This window comes from Zosterops lateralis, assembly GCF_965231275.1.
Source record: "Zosterops lateralis genome assembly, chromosome: 10".
In the NCBI taxonomy this organism is placed as follows: domain Eukaryota; kingdom Metazoa; phylum Chordata; class Aves; order Passeriformes; family Zosteropidae; genus Zosterops; species Zosterops lateralis.
In genome coordinates this window covers 16,137,464-16,159,649 of record NC_139770.1, presented here as the reverse complement: position 1 = coordinate 16,159,649, position 22,186 = coordinate 16,137,464, and the positions used below count along the sequence as shown (strand labels likewise).

Genomic DNA, 22,186 nt, shown 5'->3' with positions numbered 1-22,186 from the left:
AGTGTTTGGGATGTTTTCCTACTTCAGCTTTCAGACCACAAGGAGGATATTGCATTGCTTACAGCAAAAATATTAAGGCCTCAGCTGCTGAAAAGATCTCTGTTCAGAAATCCAATTAAGTATATATTTCATGGAGGTCATTGACAAGTAAGTATGTATTTCATTTAAGCAACTGCTCTGTTGAATTAAAGCATGAAGAAAGTAGGTTGGAGGTAATACTGCAGCCATTCTTGCTGATTAACAGAAGTTAATCTACTGATTCTTGACTAGTCTGTAATTAGGGTTCCATTTTGAACAAAATATTAACACCTAAATGATTTGAAAATATGGCATTTCTTTCTGTCTGTGTGTGCCCATATGCAATTATTTTGTGTGTTTTTTGATGTGATGAAGGAAGGGGGTTGAGGTTATGGATTTTTTTTTTTTTTATATTTAATCTATTTGATGCCACAGAACATCTGGATGTGAAGTGGCCTCTGTGGTCCAAGTACTTCATTAGTGACTGGTACAAGCTCAGGTCTACTGACCTGCTTTATGAACATATTGATTTGCTGGTATTCAAAACAACCAGCAGTTCATTCAGCTAAAAAAAAATAGTAATTCAAACTTTCCAGTCAGAGAATACATGTGAGGCACTTGTGATAAAACCAGTCTTCATGGAAAACAGTGTTCAGAAGAATGATTTTTTCAAAACCCCAACAGCTGACTGAGTATTCTGACACATATCTGGGTGCTGACCTTGATCATTTAAGTAAATAATTTGATAAAAAATATTACTATGATATAAGAAGAAAGGAAATGTTATATTTGCACAAACTTCACCCCCACTTTCAGAAAGATACCCAAAGCTTTTCACAGCTGCAGAAGGAATGCCGATGCATTCAAAACCAAATGGAGGGAAGTGTCTTGCGTTGCTCAGTAGCAACTTCTTAGGGTTAAGAGACAAAGTTTAAAAGCTGTCTAGATTAATTTCTCAGCTGGCCAATGAGGAACATCCAGTAGTCTGCTGAATTGAAGCCATTAGAAATTATATGTGGAATATCTAAAGGGAATAAGGAGAATTACCCTAATAAAATAAGGTCACTATTCCCACAGTGGAGAAATTATTTTGGCAGATTTGCAAAGCAATGAGGATTGTTTACATTTCTGTCTGTGTTGCAGGGTGAGCCAGGCATGGTTATTCCTGGAGAGCAAGGAAGAATGGGTTCACCAGGAGGTCATGGCAGTCCTGGCTCAAAAGGTGAAGGTGGACTTCCAGGGCTCCCAGGCCCACCAGGGAATCCTGGGCATGATGGTGATGATGGCCTAAGAGGTAACGTTGTCTGAGAAGCTCAGGGAGCACAGCAAGTTATTTTAAGAAAAACCAAGTCAAACAATGTTGACTCAAAGCCTAGAACTTAATTTGGCCATGAATCCACTCTCATGTCTTTTAGGAGATCGTGGCTCACCTGGAGCTCCTGGAGACCCAGGTTTTCCAGGGAGACCTGCTGAATGTCTTATTGGCCTGCCAGGCTTGCCAGGTGGCCAGGGAGCTACAGGCCCACCAGGTAGGACTTTGACCCAAAAATGCCAGTTGGCTGGATGAGTGTGGCTTTTGTTTCTGCCTTCCAGTATCCTGAGGGAGCTGAAATTTTTTCTGGATATTGGTTATAGAAGAGTATGCAAGAAAACATGAGTCCATTTTAAAAATGCTCTTTCTGTAGATGGGAGGAAGCACATACACTGATAAAGATGGATTAAGATTCAGATTTCACCAGACAGTCTGAAGAGTAATCACAAACTGAAATTCCACAAGAAAAATGATATTTCAGTCATATCTCCCCCTGTGGGACTGAACTTAGATTCTGTGGTGCAATAGGATTGATAAAGAAATAAAAGAAAGGAAGAGCTCAGTTAGGTAGGAAAACAATTTAGGGTCCCAAAAGTACCTGCCTGTACTGCATATGATTTTCTTTAAGAAAACCCCAAACTCAGGTATGTAGCACATTCCTTCTCCTATATATGATCACAAAAGGATTTTTTTTTTCCTTTTTTTCTAAAAACCCAGCTCACAGCCCTTGGAAGATTTTCTGAATGTGTCCGTTGCCTTACAGGTCTCATGTTTAGCCTCAAATAGGCAAAGTTCAAGAAGAGTTTCATGCTTATGATGTAAAGATAGAGATGAAGATTTGTTTTTCAGACAGATTTGCCATACCACACTGTCCTACACTTTTCTTAGGAGGAAGAGGTTTACAAGGTTCAAAAGGAAACCTGGGTCCTCCTGGTTTGAGTATCCCGGGAATCTACGGACTGCCTGGGGAACCTGGATTAATAGGTCTTCAGGGAAATACAGGATTACCTGGTCCCAAGGGACAGTCTGGAAGGCCAGGAATCTCCGGTTTGCCAGGTAAGGATTTCCTAAGTCTTTGTTTTGATGTAGCAATTAAGCAAGTCTTTGCAGAAAGGTGTTTAGCAAAGGTCATGTTTTTCAGGACTGAAGAACGCAAAATAATTTTCCCTGAAAGGTATTCATTTATCTTTGAGATTTTATGGAAAACTAATAAGTCATTCTTCCTTAAATGATGAGCATATCTTGAAGCTCTCTTGACACAGTGTGGAAATTTCTGTAGTAGTCTTCTCAGAACAACATTTTATGTAGTTTTTTATACAGTATTGTCCTTACAGTAGGACATGAAATAGTTAATATTCAAAGCAACTCCCCCAGCACAATGGAAGTGCAAAGTGTTTAGTTCTTACTCAGCATCCCTTTTCAATTAATTCATAATGCTATCTTCTTTTTCTTAAAACTCAGATCTAGAGTCTCACAGACTTAAGTCAGATCAAGCTCTGTCACTAGCCAGAGCTAACTTTAAGTAAGCTAAGTGGTCCCTATAGGGTTGATTTGTTTGGGGTGTTTTTTTCAGAAATACATTGAAATTTGTTTTGAAGACTAAAATAAATCAGTCATATAATGGTTCTTATTTCTAATAAAGATTTTTCTTTAATCTCAAATCATTACAGTGTGGGAAGGAGATGCTACATGCCTTTTTATATTGAGAATCTGTAAAGCTTTTGATAAACATGTAGCACTTGACTCAGTTATGCAAACATAGACTTCTGGTGGCATTTGAGGGAGTTGTTATTTCCCAGCTGGTCTTTGTCTCCTGGGCCAGAAAGGAATGTACTTCCCACACATCTCATGACTGATCTCTCATCCCTGTATGGATATCTCAGATGCATTATCCTGACTGTGATTTCATTCATTAGTAGGAGCTGTTGCAGCTACTAATTCAGGCAATTGGGGATTATAAATCATGATCCTGTGGTTAAAGATGGGAAAACCAGCTTGGACAGTTACAGAAATTAAACACTGCATACATGTAGTTTTCTGAAGTAATGTTCTGTTTAACTCATACTAACAAATATGTTCCTATTGCTTCAATCCCACAGGTGCAAGGGGAGATCCAGGTGTAATGGGACTGTTAGGAATTCCTGGACCCCCTGGCATGGTTGGAAGACCAGGCAACCCCGGTATCAGAGGCAAGTGACCACTTTATCTGCCTTTGTTATCACTTAGAATACAGGAATTTCAATGCTCAAGTTAGTCTTGTGATCCATTTTTGTACTCCTGAGTACAGATGTGTACTGGAATTTCTGTGAGTCTTGCTTCATCTGTCTTCTGTATATGTGCAGTCTTCAGGCTGAATGACATAATATTTTTTTAGCAATTTTGACTTGACACCTTTTTAATTTTTTTTAATTGGCTGGTGTTTTACTCAATAAAGAGCAGAGAACCTTTTTGCTGGTTTTTTTCCCCATCCTGTGTAGCTACCATTATTATATTTATTTAAAAGACACAAGTTTGTATGTTTATTCACTATAAGAAATAATTTCCATGTCTTGCTGGAAAGACAAGCATTACTTACTACAAGTAGTCTGTACTTGTGGATGTTTTATTGATGATTGGAGCAGCTAAGAAATTAGTTTACGTTGTTGATTTGCAATGTATATTTACATATGTAAATTACAATTTTTCTTGAAGATTGGCATTATCTGGTTTCCTTTATTATATCATCTAGACAGATCTCTTCAGAAAATTTCATTCTGTGTTCTTGCAGGTTCTCCTGGCTTCCCAGGAATAAAGGGAAGAAAAGGATTCCTTGGAGAAAAAGGTGAACCAGGTGATAAAGGTTTTCCTGGACCATCTGAGACCTTGGTTGGTATTGGGGACAAAGGAGAACAAGGTTTAAAAGGTACACATTCATTGTTCTGTCATTAAAACTAGTCAGGGTCGTTGCAGTCCCAGTTCCAAATATGGAATAAACTGACTCTACTGCTGAGAGTACTCACTCACGTGGTTTTGAAATAATTATTGCTGAACACTAGAACTGCCTTCTTATTTAGGGGATAGTTGGATATTATATTGAATATTCAGTTCAATTTCAACAAGTCCTTATTCTGTTAAAAAGCTCTTAGTGCTAAATAATATATTAGTAGTACCAGGAAGCTTATATACCTATATGCTATACATTCATGTTTTTACACATTTAGTATCCTGTGAGCACAGAAATGACTGCACTTACCAACCAGATACTGGATTGCAAAGACATTAAATCTACTCAGAAATACTTGACTGTCAGAAGAACTCCTTTGTTTGCAGTGTTAACATGAACTCTATGAACTGTACATATGTAACTAATACAATCTAGGTGTTTGTATCCATGTTTTCCTATGGAAACTTTCGGGAACTTCCTATTGTTGCACATGAAAAATACAGAACTTAGATAGGAGCTTATGTTTTGCTTACATGTGTTCAGAGTGAAAATCCTATGTTCTGCTTCTGTTTCATTAGCTTAAAGAGTTATAAAACTTTAAGCTTTGTATAAAAACTTATATTCTAAGATGTTGTTTTGTAATATTTTTTAAATCTTCATTTTAGGAGTTCAAGGCCAAATGGGTGTAAGGGGAGAAAAAGGAGATGTTGGTGTGCAAGGTCCCCCAGGTGTTGATGGGTCTGAAGGAATTCCTGGTCTACCAGGTATGGAATATGTGTATTGAAAATTACTGTGCCATGTGGACAAGGAGATACTGCTCCTCTGGGGCACACCAACTTGGCTCCAGAGGCAGCACTGCATTTTTCTCTATTAACTCCAAAGCTTTCCTGACAATTCAGAAACTGAGCAATTTCAAAAGCTGCTATTTGAAAGTCATAGTAGCTATCAGCAAATGATTCTTCTTCTTGTTTTCTTTCAAATATAGACCACTGTTTGGGATGACAAATAGAAAATAATATTAAATCCTGAATAACAATAAAGTCTAAAAGCTGATAAAGCCACTTAATAAAAATTAATATTTCTAAAAAATAAGTTTGAATTTGTAATACTATTTTTAAAATAATTCTAAAATATAACAAATTGGCACAGATGTATTTAAGGATTTTTTTTTTTAACTTCAGGTGAATTGTATTTCCCTTTTCAAAGCCTACATATTTGACTTGTATTTCGAAAGTTAGCAGATTTCCAATGAAGAGCGGATTTAAAAATGTCAGGCATTGGCACAGTGGAATTCAGAAAGAATGTTCAGAGAACATTCTAGGTGCATCTTTTAGTCTACATTAAATTGAGTGCTAACTTAGCTAAACTGATCTCAAGGTAAGTGAGTGGAGGGATAAGTGCCTAGGTCACACTCAAGAACTTTTTATTATATACTAGTCATGAGACATCCATAATGAGTAAGTAATAATGTGATTGTTTCATGGACAGAAACTAAACTGGAGTTCAGGCAATGAAAGGAGAACCCAGTGCATAAATACAAATTTGTGATCTTCATCAAATTCAGCTAAAGTATACTGCAGTGGCTGCCCCTAAGTGCTGTGATCACAAACCTTAATTTCAGTCTTGATACATAAGGTGTTTGTTATTTCCTTCATTTTCTGAAAACAGTAATGATAATTTTATCTGTGTCTGGGGCAAAAGGGTCCATGTTGATTATCTATAAAATAGTAATATAGCAAAAGAAGGTGTGTGGTAGAGGATTTTGTATTCATGACAGCTCTAACATCCAGCCAGTGTCTAAAGCAAACATGGAAGATGACATTTATTTCTTCATCTTGCAGGAGCCAAAGGATTTATGGGTCTTCCAGGGATTCCTGGAGGACAAGGATTCCCAGGTGCTCATGGAGACAAAGGAGATATGGGAATTCCAGGTAATTTTCTCTCAAGACATATTACAAATTCATAGAGCTTTATAGAAGCATTTGCACAGGTCTGAGCTGGTACTGTAGGCACACCACACAATACTTGGACTGGGATTTATTCTTTAGTATCCATAGATTTATCTTCACTCCAGCATTTGCTTGACTTGCAGAATGCAATTCTCCCTCTCTATCTAAATTCTTTAATTTATATATTGTTACATATAAGAACTTTTTTTTAGAAATAAAATCACAGTTTAAATTACTGTAATGAAGAATTAATATCTGTATATATAAACAACAGCTCACAAAATATGAGGTGTGAAATGCAATTATGATCCTTTTAAGAATGGTACCAGTATTGTTATTTTTACAGGTCCAAAAGGCCAGAAAGGATCTCCAGGCTTTCCAGGACCATCAGGTGACTCTGGTCCACCAGGCTATGGTGGCTTTCCAGGTGACAAAGGAGATCCTGGGTACCCATCTGCTGGGCCTCCAGGAGAACCTGGTCCAAAGGTAAAGGCAGTGGAAAAAATTTCCTGTTAGGCAGAGCTTTGACTATAGAAACAGAACAACAGCATGTTAGCAAGAGCTGCAGAGTTTGCAGAAATAGATGATTTATTAGTGGTAAGAAATATGAAAATACTATTGTGTCAGGAGAAATTCTTTATTTCATTATATTTCACTTCTTTTGTGCAGAAAATTCTTACTTATAAAGATGAAATACCTTGAAGTAACTTGCTTTCTGTAAAGGTTACTAATTCATTAAAAACAAGGATGTTAAAAAGTACATCAAAACCTCATCTTATCAAATCCAAAAGTTTTGTAATCTAAACATATACTGTTTGATTTTGATAGTCTGGTAATAGCCTTGCATAAGAATTTTTTTCTTAGTAATGTGTATTACTAAGTATATGTTATGTTTGGTCATATATATTGCTAAGAACAAATCAGTATTTTTAAATTAGATCAGTTGGATAGTTTAACTTCACATGTTCTGGTTGTTGAATAACTGGAAGTCTTTCTACCTATGAGATTATCTGAAATGAGTGGCTGAGGCTGTAAATTGCTCTATAAATCCTGTAATGTGTCCAAATTATTTGTTCATTTTCAGTATCAGCTGGGTAGCCCCAATGAGATAACTGTCAAAAAAGTTGGTAGGAATTTAAAGAAAAAAAATACGCATTTCAGTGCTTCGTATAGCTGCATATTACCTAAAGAATGGATGTTTGGATCAAAGGAAGAGCTGGTAGAATAAAATTGAAGGGAAATCTCTGCCAGGGAAAATATATAAAAACAACTTGGTTTGTAAAGGTTAAAAATAGATCTTAGCTATGTCTAAAAGATCTGTGGTATAGACCTCACATTTAATCTGCTTTGGTTTTGTCTGAAAATGCTAATGAAGCATGATTACATGTACTTGACCTTTAAAATTGCATGTGATTTTTCTGTTCTTCACTGTGATTATTCTTTGCCTGTCTGTGTGCAACTGTTTCTCAGGGAGATCCAGGTCCCCGAGGAGTTTTTGGCAGCAAAGGAGAAGAGGGCTCTGAGGGTCATCCAGGACTTCCAGGAGTACCAGGTCCACAGGGGATCAGAGGAGAAACTGGAGGTGCAGGAATCCCAGGTATGGGGTACTTTGGGAGGGATGGAGAGCTGCTGACATGCTTGTAGAAGAAGATAATTCCTCCAGCTGCACAGGCTGCCTGGGGGTGGGACACTGACTTATATTGACTGCTGTAAACCTCAACAGCTCCTTCATGGTCACAGCAGCCAGGCCAGTTTGTGTCACCTGGAGAACTTTTGCAGCTGACAAAAGCAGAAACAATAGCAAAGCTCTTAAACTGAGTCTGGATCTAGGGGTGATGCCTTTTCCCCTCTGCCACACTTCTTCTTACAGGAAAATGTGGACCCCCTGGAGATATTGGTGTGAAAGGATGCCAGGGCCGCCCAGGACAGCAGGGAGTCCCAGGTCCTCCTGGTATGGTATAGAGCATCTCTCCTAAATCACTGCCCTGGGTTTGGGATTTCAGTTCAATGTTATCAGTTCAGCTGACACAAAAAGTTTTAATTTTGTTTCACTACTGGAAAGCTTTTTGCCCTTTTTCAATACAAGTACATATCCAAGGGTCTCAAGATATGATATCCACACAATTATAAAGAAGGCTTAAGTTCTTAAGATTCTACCTCCTAAAAGTGAATAATAAACTAAGATATGGGTAGATGAAGAGAAGAAAATTAACTGGAGTAGAAAGAAACAAAGTTGTAGTTGTCTGCTAGAGCAACAGAACTAAAACAGAATTCAAAACGTACCTCAAGGACAGTGTGTATATGCAGCAACAGAGAGGCATGCATTGCAGGCTTTCTTGTGTCTGTGAAAATAGTGGGGGTGTTAAATCCACTGAAGTCCAGTGAGCTCAATACAAGCTATATGCTGCTCTATACCAACACAACTACACCTATCTTTGAAGTAGCTATTTAATGTTTAATAAAGGGGAGTCAAATATTCTCACTGCAGAATTAAAAAAATTATATTGTGGTCCACTGTAATTGACAGGTGCTGTTGGAGTCCCTGGAAAACCTGGACTTGTTGGTGAAAGGGGTACTCAAGGTCAGGATGGTATGCCTGGGCCCCCAGGACTAAAGGGAGAACCAGGTAACACCAGTGAAATATTTTCATTCTACTTTACAATTGGTGTTTTTTTTTTTGTTTTGTTTTTTTTTTTTTTTTTTTTTTTTTTTTTTTTTTTTTTTTTTTTTTTTTTGTTTTGTTTTTTTGTTTTTTTGTTTTTTTTTTGGTTTTTTTTTTTTTTTTTTTGGTTTTTTTTTTGTTTTTTGTTTTTTTTTTTTTTCTGTAATTATAGCAACAAGGATTATTTGGAAAGGATTACTAAGGAGCTTCTGTGGAGCCAAAGCTAAATTTTTAAGTAGAAGGTTATAGGTGTTTTTCTGTGTAATTTTTGTACATGTTGTCAACAACCCAAGTGCATTATAAATGCTCTATTCTACATATGATTTGTCATAATGTCACCTAAAAATGTTCATGTCTGCAAGAGTCAAAGTACTGCTGTTAACAGTTCTTCTGCATTTAATCTCAAAGAGATTAAAAGAAGCAAAATCCTTTCTAAGGAGTCTTCTATTTTATATGGGTATAAAATAAAAGGAATCAGTGTTTCGCTGCATGAATAGTGAAAGTTTCCATGACCTTGGGTTGTGAAACCTTTCATTTAAATGTCACTCCTGATGTTATCAATGTTTAGATAGATTTAGTCCTACACTGAATTCTGACAGAATTTTACACTGAAAATATTTCTTTGCATGTCAATATCAAAAAGATACTGAGAAGACATCCACAGTATTTAGAAAGCTTTTTCATACTAACTTTGAAGTAATCACTGTTAACGTATTTTCTTTTGTAGGTATTTATATTTATTTTTCTATTTTTTTAATAGCTAAATTAAATGCAGATTTTTTCTGTTTTTCTCTGAAGAAGCTTATTTTTGTAGAATGTACCTCAAATATGATTGACTAATAAGAGCTCCTCCTTTAAATAAAAATCTAAGAATTTAATTTGTGTTTTTGTATAGAAGAATTGGAATACTATGTTTTCTTTTACACAGAACTAAACTCTACCTCTTGATTCGGTGACTTTAGAAGAAATGTATGAAATATTACAAAATGTGATATTTTCTAAAAATTATTTTAGACTTTGAATGTAATGTGATCTAATATTTTGCAGGACCACCAGGGAGAGGGATCCCTGGTCTTCGAGGTATTCCTGGACGTACAGGTGAGTTGTCTTTTCAAAAAGCTTAAATTTTTAAATACCAGAACCATTATCAAATCCCCTCCTGCTTTCAGATGCTTGAAATAGCCCTAAGAGTGTCAGAGGAAATAAAGAGTGATTCTGTGCTTTTGATAGTTTGGTCCTATATATTAATGTCAAGAGTTGTTGCTTGTAATGAGTTGTTGCTTCTCTGTGCTAAAAACAAGGGCTGAATTCCACCTTTGCCGCATAGGAAATGCATATTTGGAATTTTCACATCACTTCACTGTCTTGACAGCCTTCCCCACATGTAATATTCACACTTCGCAGGAATCAAAGGGGACATGGGCCTGCCTGGTTTTCCTGGGCCTCCAGGTGTGAAAGGTCACCAGGGAGATCGAGGACCCATTGGACCTCCTGGCTTAGTGGGGTTACCTGGATTTCAAGGCTCCACAGGTGTGGCAATCACTGGCCAGAAGGGGAACAGAGGTATTCCTGGTGCACGTGGAAGAGCAGGTGTGTTGTTGGAACTCCTTATTTGTCTGAAAGAATATACTGATAATTGAAAGTAGAAGTCAGCCTGTCCAGAATTCAAGGTTGAAAGGGTATTCCCCCAAGAGAGTTTCATAATTAAACAGATCCCTTTAGCAGTTAATGCAATATTACCATTGTATACAACATGATCTAAATTAAAGTAACTCTAAGTGTTCAAGTCCACTCTGTTGCATTATCTTGCTTTCCTCCCATGTAGTCTGTAGGACAGCTGAGATCTAGCTTAAACAAAATGAGATAGCATGAGTGGCACTTAGGGACATGGCTTAGTGAGGACATGGCAGTGTTAGGTTTACAGTTGGACTTGATCTTAAAGGTCTTTTCCAATGTAAATGATTTTGTGATTCCAGACTTAACTATAACTGGAAGATATTGAAAATCCTGCAGTGTTAAAAGAGTACTATAAGTTCTGATCTCTGATTAAATTAGCAGGCTAGGAAAAATGTGTTTTTTTAAAAAGAGTGTATATTTCCTTGGAAATCACTGAGGTGATTAATATGAGTATCATTATGGAGCCATGGACTGTTGCACTGTGTTGTAACCTATGTGAAAAGCTGTTGCCGTACTCTTCACTTACTCTGATGTTTCTGTTTAGGTGCTCCTGGTTTTCCAGGCCTTCCTGGTCTTTCCACTTTCAGCATGAAAGGAAGCAAAGGTGTCCAAGGAGCGGATGGAATACCAGGTCCAAGGGGCCCAGCCGGTGACATTGGCCCTCCTGGTCCCAAAGTCAGTGAAAGGAATTTTGCTTCTTTCTTACTGCATAGATAGTCTGCTCTTACCATGAAAATAATACCCATAAAAAATCCTGCAAAATCTCAAAACAAACAACAAACCCCAACAAGCATCCTCTCCCACCCATTTTCACAAAACACCTTGTAATAGAGGAAATACCAAAATGGATATGAGAAGCAGGCTTTATGGAGTTAAGTGGATCAATAAGAATTGGTTTTTTTAAATTCCTGGTATGTCATTTCCTTTGCTGGTCTGTATTACAGGATAATATGAGCGATAATATGACTATTTCTAACATGCTTAAAAGTGGAGCAGATTATTCTAGTTGCAGGATATTCTGTGAACATAATGCTTTGAATATTCTGAACAAAAATGAAATATATTTCATTGTGTGAAGAAGCTGCTTCTGTTTGTTACTGATGTTCTCTGTTTTGCAGGGAATACAAGGTCAATCAGGCTATCCTGGTGCTAGAGGGGACCCTGGATTTCTTGGATTCCCAGGTGTAAAAGGTATTCATATATTTATTATGTACACTCCTGTGTGCCAAATACAACCATTTATATGTTGAGTTATATTAGTATTTGTGTATGAGGGTATCTAGAGATGTGAGGTTTTGCCATGAAAATCGGGTCTAAATGAAAGCATTCACTATGAGAGTTTTCACTGAGGTGAATGCTCTGTTTTCACTGAGGTGAATGCTCTGGGTGTGTCCAAATTGAAAATAAGTTTGTCCTTAGTGAGTGATGAGCTGTAAGAACTTTGGCACTGAGTCTGCCAATTGGAAATATCCCACTATGGCTAGAAAATGTGATTTTTCAACAACCTCTTAACTACAGAACTCAAGAGCGTTTACTCATAATTACAGCACTGGGTCCTCTTTTTGCTGTAAGAATAGTCCCAGTTATAATCTAATTTACAGTTTATCAGCAGATGTATTGGCTTCATTAATTTCATACTCCTGAGGGCAGGTTGAATCAGTAACTGGTTAAAAATCCCTTTAATTTAGACAATTTTGTAGTGATTTAAATATAATGTAGGCCTACATTACTCCAGTATTCTCCTTTTTCAATTGCATGATTTACAATCACACAGAATTGTCACTACCTGTTTAACCCACCTGTTAATGATCCATGCTAACTATTGTGCATTTTAAATTCATTCTAATTGGCAAAGTCACCACCACACAGGGAGTTGTCTTACTTTCTTAAACAACAAACTCTCATTTCACATGTCAAATTTCCTGATGTGGTATTAAAAATTCTTTTTAATTATTTTTTTTTTGTTTCAAGCAGAACTGTGGAGCATGGTCTGAATGTAACCTCATAGTGTGCACAGTGAAAAGAATCAAATTATCAAATTTCTCATAAAAAACTTTACAATTTCAGCATAATTGACAGGAGGGTTAAAGGGACATGAACTCCACTTGAAGGCTGCAAATCCAGGGACAAAAACATATAAGATAGAAAGGACATAGTCTAAAACTAAGAATTTAAACTAGGTTTAGAGACCAACCTTCATATAGACAGGCATGACAGTATCATCTTATAAATTCAGTGCACTTGACCTATAAATTATATAGTTGCAGCAGAGGTGAAGAAACCCACTTTCACATTTCACGAGTCTATGGGCTGTGTTACCCTTTGGGAACTTTGCATGGATTGTGCAGGACTCTTCAATAGTCCTCTGAAACTTTGACAGTTGCTTTGACATTTTAAACCAGACAATGTATCTTCAATCTTCTCTTTTAGGAGAAAAGGGTAATCAAGGACCTCCAGGACCACAAGGTGCAGAAGGGCCAAGGGGACCAAAGGGCCAGCATGGTAACCACCCCTCCTCCTTCCAATACCAGCTGACTTAGGTTGACTTATTTAGTTTGTTTTGTAGTTTGTTTGCTTTCTCTTAATGTCAAACAATAGATCTTCATTATATTTTTGCTTCTAGGCCCATCTGGAGTCTCAGGAAAAATATTCTCCATCCCAGGAAACAAGGGTCCTCCAGGACTGCCAGGAATCCCAGGAACACCAGGTGATCAAGGAATTCAAGGGATTCCTGGACCACAAGGTGATTTATGTTTTTACCTCTATGCATGTCTGTGTGTGCTGCTTAGTAGAACATTTTGGTTTGGTGGAAAAACTTCTGCATAGAAAATTAACATGTCTTTAAAAGAACCTCACCATATTTAAAAATTGCTCTTTGTACATTGTTAACATCCTAATATTTATAAACTCTCCCTTTCCTTCTGCCCTCCACCCTTGCAATGACTCAGTGAGTACATCCCTCAACATAAGCCTAAGGAATATAAGATGAAAACATTCCCCATTTTCATACATTTCATTTTCATATGTGGGGAGGAGGGAATTACCACCTGTAATAGGAGTATTCTAGATGTGCTTCAGCGTGATTGTGTCTGTCCTGGTCTGGGGGTGGGAAGGAAAGAACAGGCTGGCTTCTTCTCCATTGGCACCAGAAGTGAAGCCTGTCACAGCTGTGAGGAATGGGGAAGGAAGAAGGTAAGGTGATGGGGATATGCAGTGGGTATCTGGCCACCCTTCCCAGTACCACAGCTTTGCTTTCAGGCAGGAAGCTCTTCAGGGGGGCTGGCCTGCTGAAGGCATTTTTTTGCAGTACATTCAATATGTCCTTGTAATCTTCCTGATAGGAAAGATAATGGAGCAGTGCTATAGATAGTTTGAAAACTTAGTAAGTTCATGCTTTTATTCTCACACAGCTAGATTTATGTGAGGATTTTAACTTTATTCTTTACCAGTTATTAAAATCTAGAATAACTACTGCTACATGCCTCTGGTTTTTTCCTTGATTGCAATTTAGGACCTAAAGGAGTAAAAGGTCTACCAGGACGTTTTGGTCATCCAGGTCATCCAGGATTGCCTGGTCCAAAAGGAGACAGGGGATTTCCAGGACAAAGAGGTACAAGAAAGCAGAATCTCTGTTTGACTGGTACTACTGAATTTACAGATAAACTGTACTGCTGATTTCTGTAAATCCTTCCTCTTACATGTATTGAGAGTCTGTAATTTACAGAACATTTACAGTAGCTTTAGAGACACATGTCAGCACATTCTTAGCTTTTAACAAATGCATGTTCGCAACTGAAATAATAATTTACAGAAATATCCCTTGACTGTGCTTTTCTGTTATTAATCACTTCTATTTAGTCAATTGAAATCCCTAGATACCAGGATGCCTTTTTAGTACATCAAAATAGAACCAAATGTTTTTATTTAGGCATCACAAATGTTTTACTTTAAGCTTTTTTTTTAAAAAAATGGCCATGGTTCTTTAAAATACCTCACTATTCCATTAAGCTATGCAGTGTAAAGCTGCCTGAGCTAGGTCTGAAGGAGTTCCTACATCTGCAACAATTACTACCAATTTTTAAGTTGTATCTTGTTATTGGTGGGTTTTTTGTTAATTTTCAAGCAGTTTCAATAATTTAAAAGACATTAAAATTAAAAAGAAAATTACCATACTTGTAGACATATTTATTTCCCCTCCACAGGACAACCTGGATTGATTGGCTTTCCAGGTCTGCAGGGGTTACCTGGATCACCAGGTACTATCATTGCTGGTCCAACAAGAAAAGGATTTATCTTTACCCGACATAGTCAGACAACAAAGATTCCTTCGTGCCCACACGGGACATCCCAAATCTATGTTGGCTATTCCCTGCTTTTTGTACAAGGAAATGAACGAGCACATGGACAAGATCTTGGTACTGTACTGGTAACAAATTTCAGATTGTTTTCTTAGAGTCCAGTAATGCTAAGTTGTCATGAAACCAAAGTTACAGTAAGTGTCTGAGATAAGCATCCATCTCCAGAGTGGCCTGGAGTCAATTCAGAAATCATGGTTTAAAAGACACCTTCCTTTCCTGCACTCCTGTATTCCCTTGTTGATGTCCCTAGAGTTTTTTGAGGAGGAGTTCAGTTACTTATGGACAGATGTCGAGTATAAACCTTCACAACATTTGAGCAGGGCTGACAGTAACACCACAGGATGTGAAGGAGAATCTTGTGGGTTTTGGAGCCTTAGTGGGATGCTTTGGGGTGTGAACAATGTCACCAGAAACTTTTGTTTAAGCAACTGAATCACTGCCACTGTGTTAAGGGCTGATACCATCCAAGAAGATTGTATTATTTTAACGTATTTTGTTCTTAGCCCTTGTTTATTATATAGATATATTTGTATAAACCAGAAGCATTTTGCTTTCAGATAATTTTACTGTACAGATACTTCTTATAGTTACCAATTGCTTTAATCCTTCCTATAGTAGATTGGGTGCCATCATGTCTCTCTTCTGGTCACTGCACTAAATTTAATCTCCTGTCTGTCACAAACCTCTCCCCTTTTGTCTTCTAGGAACAGCTGGTAGCTGCTTGCAGAGGTTCAGCACCATGCCATTCTTGTTCTGTAGCCCCAATGATGTTTGTAGCTTTGCTTCTCGCAATGACTACTCCTACTGGCTGTCCACTGCAGTGGTGATGCCTCCAGACATGGCACCCCTTTCTGGCAGGGCACTAGAGCCCCAGATAAGCAGGTAAGAGGATTAGAATTTTATCTCCTCTGCCCTGGAACCACAGAGGCATCATAAATTGTTTTAGGTGGCAAATCCTAGGCAAGACCTGCCTGTCTCAGCCAATACAAGCACTGACTTCAACAGCCTGATTTCTGATTACTCACCTATGTATGTCAAATATTCAGTGATACTCTCAAGGAAAGTTAGAATAAAGCTGGGGTCCCATCACAGGGCTGTTGTTGCAGAGCCAACATAAGAAAATGGCACACTGTCCTACTAATTGCAGGGATTGTTTCCTTAAGACCCTATTATTATGGATATTAGAGACAGACTAAAATTAGATAAAGACAGCTTTGTTATTTAGAATTATAGCACAAATCAAGTTCTGCTTCCAGTTCTGAATTATGTATTTACTGTAGTTGGTGAAGAACATTGTAAACTGAGCTGAAGGTTCTCAGCTGTGAAACCTTCAGCAAGTGTGCCCTTTCTAGTTGCTTAGAATAGCTGAGAAGAATGAAGAACAACTTAAAAATTCTAAAAGCATGAAAGAGTTCCAGAGCAGCAAAAATTCAAGGTGAGAAGGCAGGCTTTGCACTCATCTTCTCTCCTGCCCTACCCAGTGGTTGCAATCCAGTAGCTCAGCTTCAGTTTTCTCATTTAGGAAATAAAGATTACTTTTTCTGATCTTAGCCAATAAAGGTACAGAAGTACAGAACTTTGAACTAAAACAGAACAACATAAAGTAGTGAGCATGTGAAAAAGGTAAAATTTTGCTCATTACTTCGTTAAAGGCAAAATTAAGAAGCTCAGATGTTCTGGAATTACTTCCCATCTTAAGAACAGTTTTGGTCTGGTGTTACTAGCAGAGATTGCAAAGCAATTGCAAGATAAGGTATATGGGTTACCTTCAATTTACTTACTCCTCATTAAACACAGAAATCTGTGTGAGTAGTAGCAGTTATAGCAATGTACGCTATGCTTTGAGGTAGCTACCATCCTAGAAGGTAGAAGTTTGTTCTGCTCTCATGTTTTCCCTCATGTCTGCACTGAATGTGCTTTCCTTCACAGGTGTGTTGTCTGTGAAGGAGCTGCAATGGTAATAGCAGTTCACAGCCAAACAACTGTAGTTCCTGCATGCCCAGATGGCTGGATGTCTCTCTGGAAGGGTTTTTCTTTTGTTATGGTAAGTATATAACAACTTGAATTATCCATTTTATGTCCTCTCATTTTCATTGCTGTTTTCAGCTGCTCATGGCTCATTTGTTTTTTAATAGCTGTTAATTTTTTTTTTTGCCTCTGCTAAGAAGTAGAAAATAATTCTATTAATTCTTATTCAATTCCAGAAGCATAAAAACAGCTATTCTGATCTTCTGATCTGTTCACAAAAACAGGTGGCAGGAGGAAAAGCAAAAAAGATGGGAGAAGTACTAAAGGACTTTAGTCTGACAAAAATAACTGCAAGCATTCACTTAAAAATGTTATGCTAAGATCTAGAAGACAGGTGTGGGGAGTGGAGTGGTTAAACTCATCCTGAACACAAAACTGTAGAAATAAGTGATCAACTTCCATGCCAGGAAGTTCTTTTAAAAACACCCTTTCTGCTTTTTGTGTTTGGAGAAGTGATCAATGCAACAAAAATATGAAAACACGAGCCCACAAATTTAGTGTATTTGTAAGGTAGTTACTGTTGCACTCAACTGGACAGAAGGCAGCTTTTTAGTCTTTGTACTGGTTAGTCTAATGCATTTCATCCTCCTGAAAAAGGCCTTTGCAGGGATCTAAGAAATGCCATAACTGCTTGAATTTTCAGGAGGCTTCTGTGCTTCATTTTAAGTTTTATCAAATGAATCTGCATTCATTTTATTTTGTCCAAGATGTACCACAGAACATATGATATGTTTTAGAAAGAGGGTTTGTTTTTTCTTGCCTGCAGTTTACTGAAAGCTGATGGACAAGTTCTCATCAAAATGTTTTGTTGGTTACAGTACACAAGTGCCGGCTCAGAAGCTTCTGGCCAAGCATTGGCATCTCCTGGATCTTGTCTGGAGGAATTTCGGGCCATCCCATTCATAGAGTGCCATGGCAGGGGGACGTGCAACTACTACACAAATTCCTACAGTTTCTGGTTGGCATCATTAAATCCAAGAAGAATGTTCAGGTACACTGTACTTCCCTGCATCCCAGTGCCTGAGGGAACAATAAATGCCTGCAAAACCTGTGGGAGCTTCCTTTGTAATTCCCTTCAGGTTAGGCACCCCTCTTTGTTGGGTGCAGGGTCATTCTGTAGCACACAGATGTTTGAGCCAAGAATTTCAAGGTTGTTGTCAGTAACTCCATATCTAAAATCACATTGTCTATCCCTTTTTTTTAAGAAAAAAAATTGAATGTTTGGGTTTTTTCTTCTAGGAGACCTGTGCCACAGACTTTGAAAGCAGGACAACTAGAAAATATCATCAGTCGTTGTCAGGTTTGCATGAAGAGACCAATCTAAACAGTGGCCACTCTTCACAGAACATAAAACTCTTGACTTATTACAAAGAATTGCCTAATGCTGAAGAGCTATAATTTATTAAACTCCAGCTGCATCTGGAAAGAAAATTAAAAATTGCCAATGCAGCACTGTGGTGAGGTAGGGCAACAGTTTGACTTTTGTCTTTGGCAAATGACAAAGCACTTTGTTGGAGGAAGCTTTTAATGGCGTCTGCAGGGGCATCTGCTGAACCTTGTCATTTCTGAGCTGCATCTTCACCATAAAACTACAGCATCACCAGATCTTAAATGAAGGATGTTAATGCTGCCTTGTGTCATGTGCTTTTCAAACAGCAAGACAAACTATAAATGCTCCTGTATCAGCTTACATATGTTCAGTATTCCAAGTGGATATCACTTAAGATGACAGTCTGGCACTTAAGAGAGATAGGGTTCAATAGGAAATATTTTCAGTGCACTTTTAACTATATAATGATTCATTAAGAGTTGTTTGGTTTGGTTTTCTTGTCTAATAAACAAGTATCTCCCACGTGCCTCACCCTTCCTCTGGCTGGCAACCAGGAGTACAAAGCTTTTTGTATCACTGTGACCATAATGGTGCTTGAGTGGCCAGAGAGGGAGCGACAGCAGGCACTGGGCAGGCAGGACAGTGGTGACAGGTGCTGGCCGTGTGCTCCACAGTGACTGTGGCTAAGGGCTGACTAAAGAAAGTGTTGGAAAGTTTTCATTAGACTCCATGGCTTTTGACATGGATCATGTGCTCTTTGAGTTCTTCAAAGTTGGCAGTGTTGGGCCTCTGTCATGATCACATGCTTTCATCTCTCCTGAAGAAAAAACTATTTACCATTTTAATTACATTTACCATGTAATTTGGGATTTTGTTAGAATGAACAATCACTGTGTGGCTCAAGGGCTCCCATGACATTATCAGGTCATCACACACCCATTTTGAGATAACAAAATCAGTATTTCCATTTTACAGTATTTCATATTTAAATATTTATCACAAATTGTATTCTGTATTTAAATATTTAGCACACATATCTGCAAATGAAACCATTTATTCCATCCAGATAAATGTATGCATCCAGAATTTTAAAAAGACTGATATTTAAATTGTACCATCTAAGCACTGACTTATATACAAGAGAATCCAACTTTAAATGAACATAAATACTTGAAAAGCACTTTCATTTGCTCATATAAATTATATGAAATTGTAGCTCTGAGGTTTTTTAATATTTATAACATTGCACTTGCAAGGCTATTTAAAATTGTAATGTTGACATTTAAAATGTTAATATTTTTTAATACTTGCACAATTTATCAGAATTTCAGTATTTAGTGTTACAGAAGAAGCCTAATTCATTTGAATAGTTCTGTAAATGCACCATTTTAAATGTAGGGTCTAGCAATTCAGTGAAATAACCAGGATTTCTCATTTAGATTTTTTTTAAGCCAGTGAAATTTTATATTGTTTCTGTTAAAATACTTGCATTGTGTTTGTCAGACTGAATTTTCAGTGTTAAGCTAACTAAAAAAAGGTTTTGTCTGTGTTTCATGCCAGTTTCTTATGATGGAGCTAACGTGAAGATACCATTTACATGAACTGAATGGATATTTTAAAATTACTGTTTGCTTGAACAGTCATAGTAATTCTGTTTGCAAGGCATAATAGTGAATTTACAGGGTTTTATGAAGAATCTCTTTGCAGATGCACTACTGATAAGAAGGTATTAAAGTCAAGTTAATATTTAGTCTTTCATTTGAATCAAGCCTGGGATTGAGGTTATCTTCCTTAAAACAAAGACTAGACTTTACCATCAACTCTGAAGTCTTCTTTAAATACTCAAATATAAAGGCCACACCTGTTGCTTGGTAGGTTGGGGTGCTAGTGATTTCTTTTTTTTCATTAAAGCTCATGGCAGTCATCCAAAGGCATTGTGACAACGTAGAATTGATGACTGTGGAGACTCTCATGTAAAACTTGCTAGTAAAATGCAAATGTGAGTTCCTGAGGCTGAAGTCTGCTGGAAATGTGTCCAGTAGAGAATAATGTATAAGGAGAAGAGAATGGATTGTGGCTTTCAAGTCCAAAGGTAAGTTACAGAGAATTATGTCTCAGAGTATAGCATATAACTGGAAGTTATGCCTTGTTCCCGGTTTTGGACTCTGCTGCTCACTTTTTATGTGGCCTTCAACAAGTTACTAAAGAAAGATATTGATAAATAGCTCTAGATTTTGAGTGCTCAAACTGAGTCTTTCTTTCAAAGCATGAAATACAAGTACAGGGACACAGGTTCATCAAGCCTGGCATAATACAAGCTAGACACTGGAAATAAAAGAAAAACTTGGGAAAAGTTGATGTTATCTTCTCACTGCAGCTGCAGATCATTTTACTTCCCTACTGCTAATGGTTGTTGTGAGGATTAGTTAACTGATGTCTGTAAATGTTTTGGGAGCCTTAACTGGAAAGTGCTGGTGAGGTGCAAGCTGTTAATATATTGTACTGAAAGAATGGACACATGAGAAATCAGGAATAATGAGCGAACAATGGGGGGCTGTATTCTGCTAAATACAGCCAAATAAAAATATTTTGACTAAATAAAAGACCTATTTCCATGTTGGCTTTTTTTTCTCCCCTTTCCAATGCTAATGATTTTGTCACTACCTGTGCATACAAAAAAAAAAAAAAAAAAAAAAAAAAAAAAAGTGTTATCTGATTAAAACACAGGGGGTAGAGTGTTCACAAAAAGACACTTCCTCTCTCTGACCTAGAGAGACCACACTCCAACTTTAGCACTTGAGTGTAAATACCCAAGCTGGGTTCTCTGCATGTCAGCCTTGTTCCTAGATATATTCCTATGTAGGATGCTGTGATGAGCTGGCGTTTTTCTTCTTATCAGCTGCTTCAGGTCTGTTCTGTACTCAGTATGAGAATTTATATTGCTGATACTTGATATTGCTAACACACTGATGGTCAGGTTGTTGCTCAGGAGTGTTTATTCTCAGTCAAGGACTTTTCAGTGTCCCATGGTCTGCCAGTGAGGAGATGCACAGACAGCTGGGAGGAAGCAAGGTTGGGACAGGTGCCCTGAACTGGCCAAAGGGCAATTTCACCTTGTAGAATGTCATGCCCAGTATATGGACTGGGGAAATTACCTGGAAAGAGGAGGCTGATGGTGGATCAGGGCCCAGCTGGGCACTTGGTCAGCAGGGGATGAGCAATTGTATTGTCATCACTTGTCTTACTTGGGTTTTATCTCCTTCTCTCCTTCTTTTTATTACAATTATCAGTAGAAGTATCATAATTATTACTATTTTGTTTCAATTATAAAACCATTCTTACCTCAACATGAGTTCTATTTTACTTTCTTGACTCTCCTCCCATCCCATGGTGAGATGGGATGTGGGGAGTGAGTGGCTGTGTGATGCTTGGTACAATTAGACTGTGCAGCAGAAAGAAAAAGGCACAACCTAAAATTATTACCAAGAGTTCAGCATGAAAATGAGGAAGACAGACCACCAGAACTGTGTTGTATGCAACATATTTAAGGATGGCCTTTTAAATCACTGATCTGAAAATCAAGGATATCTGCAGCAAAATCTGCAAACTGGCAAAGGTGGTTACTTGTGCAGGGACCTGTACACAAAGCAAAAAATGGAAAGAGCATCTTGAGAGGGGAGGGGATACAGACTGATACAATTCTTTTTCGGTTGGGACAGAAGACAGGGGCCATGGGCAGTTGTGACCCTCTAATGGTAATTCATAATGTGATACTACACTAGAAATCCCCACCAGAGCTTTTCTGGAGGCTTTCCTGTGACTCAGAACAACTCAAGTGACTTGCTGTGACCACTGAATTTATTAACAAAAGTCATATATTCAATGGAATAAAACCAGTCATGTAACTGACTCAATTATACATGTGAAGT

At 37.7% G+C, this 22,186-nt stretch overlaps 1 protein-coding gene across 1 annotated transcript in view; it reads left to right on the top strand.

Annotated features, from left to right (window-relative positions):
- COL4A3 (collagen type IV alpha 3 chain) overlaps window positions 1-21,061 on the top strand; it is a gene marked incomplete at its 5' end in the record, with an annotated part of 57,867 nt that extends 36,806 nt beyond the window's left edge. Inside the window, 23 exons of the mRNA XM_083869051.1 lie at window positions 1,162-1,312; window positions 1,434-1,547; window positions 2,219-2,386; window positions 3,430-3,519; window positions 4,098-4,232; window positions 4,919-5,017; window positions 6,095-6,184; window positions 6,549-6,688; window positions 7,673-7,799; window positions 8,073-8,153; window positions 8,730-8,828; window positions 9,912-9,962; window positions 10,269-10,454; window positions 11,086-11,216; window positions 11,660-11,732; window positions 12,972-13,043; window positions 13,165-13,284; window positions 14,053-14,151; window positions 14,744-14,956; window positions 15,604-15,781; window positions 16,829-16,943; window positions 17,746-17,918; window positions 18,167-21,061. Coding sequence (XP_083725177.1) covers window positions 1,162-1,312; window positions 1,434-1,547; window positions 2,219-2,386; window positions 3,430-3,519; window positions 4,098-4,232; window positions 4,919-5,017; window positions 6,095-6,184; window positions 6,549-6,688; window positions 7,673-7,799; window positions 8,073-8,153; window positions 8,730-8,828; window positions 9,912-9,962; window positions 10,269-10,454; window positions 11,086-11,216; window positions 11,660-11,732; window positions 12,972-13,043; window positions 13,165-13,284; window positions 14,053-14,151; window positions 14,744-14,956; window positions 15,604-15,781; window positions 16,829-16,943; window positions 17,746-17,918; window positions 18,167-18,251 — 2,790 coding nt within the window. The 3' untranslated portion in view covers window positions 18,252-21,061. The remainder of the gene's footprint in view (window positions 1-1,161; window positions 1,313-1,433; window positions 1,548-2,218; window positions 2,387-3,429; window positions 3,520-4,097; window positions 4,233-4,918; window positions 5,018-6,094; window positions 6,185-6,548; window positions 6,689-7,672; window positions 7,800-8,072; window positions 8,154-8,729; window positions 8,829-9,911; window positions 9,963-10,268; window positions 10,455-11,085; window positions 11,217-11,659; window positions 11,733-12,971; window positions 13,044-13,164; window positions 13,285-14,052; window positions 14,152-14,743; window positions 14,957-15,603; window positions 15,782-16,828; window positions 16,944-17,745; window positions 17,919-18,166) is intronic.
- Between the last annotated feature and the right edge of the window lie 1,125 nt (window positions 21,062-22,186).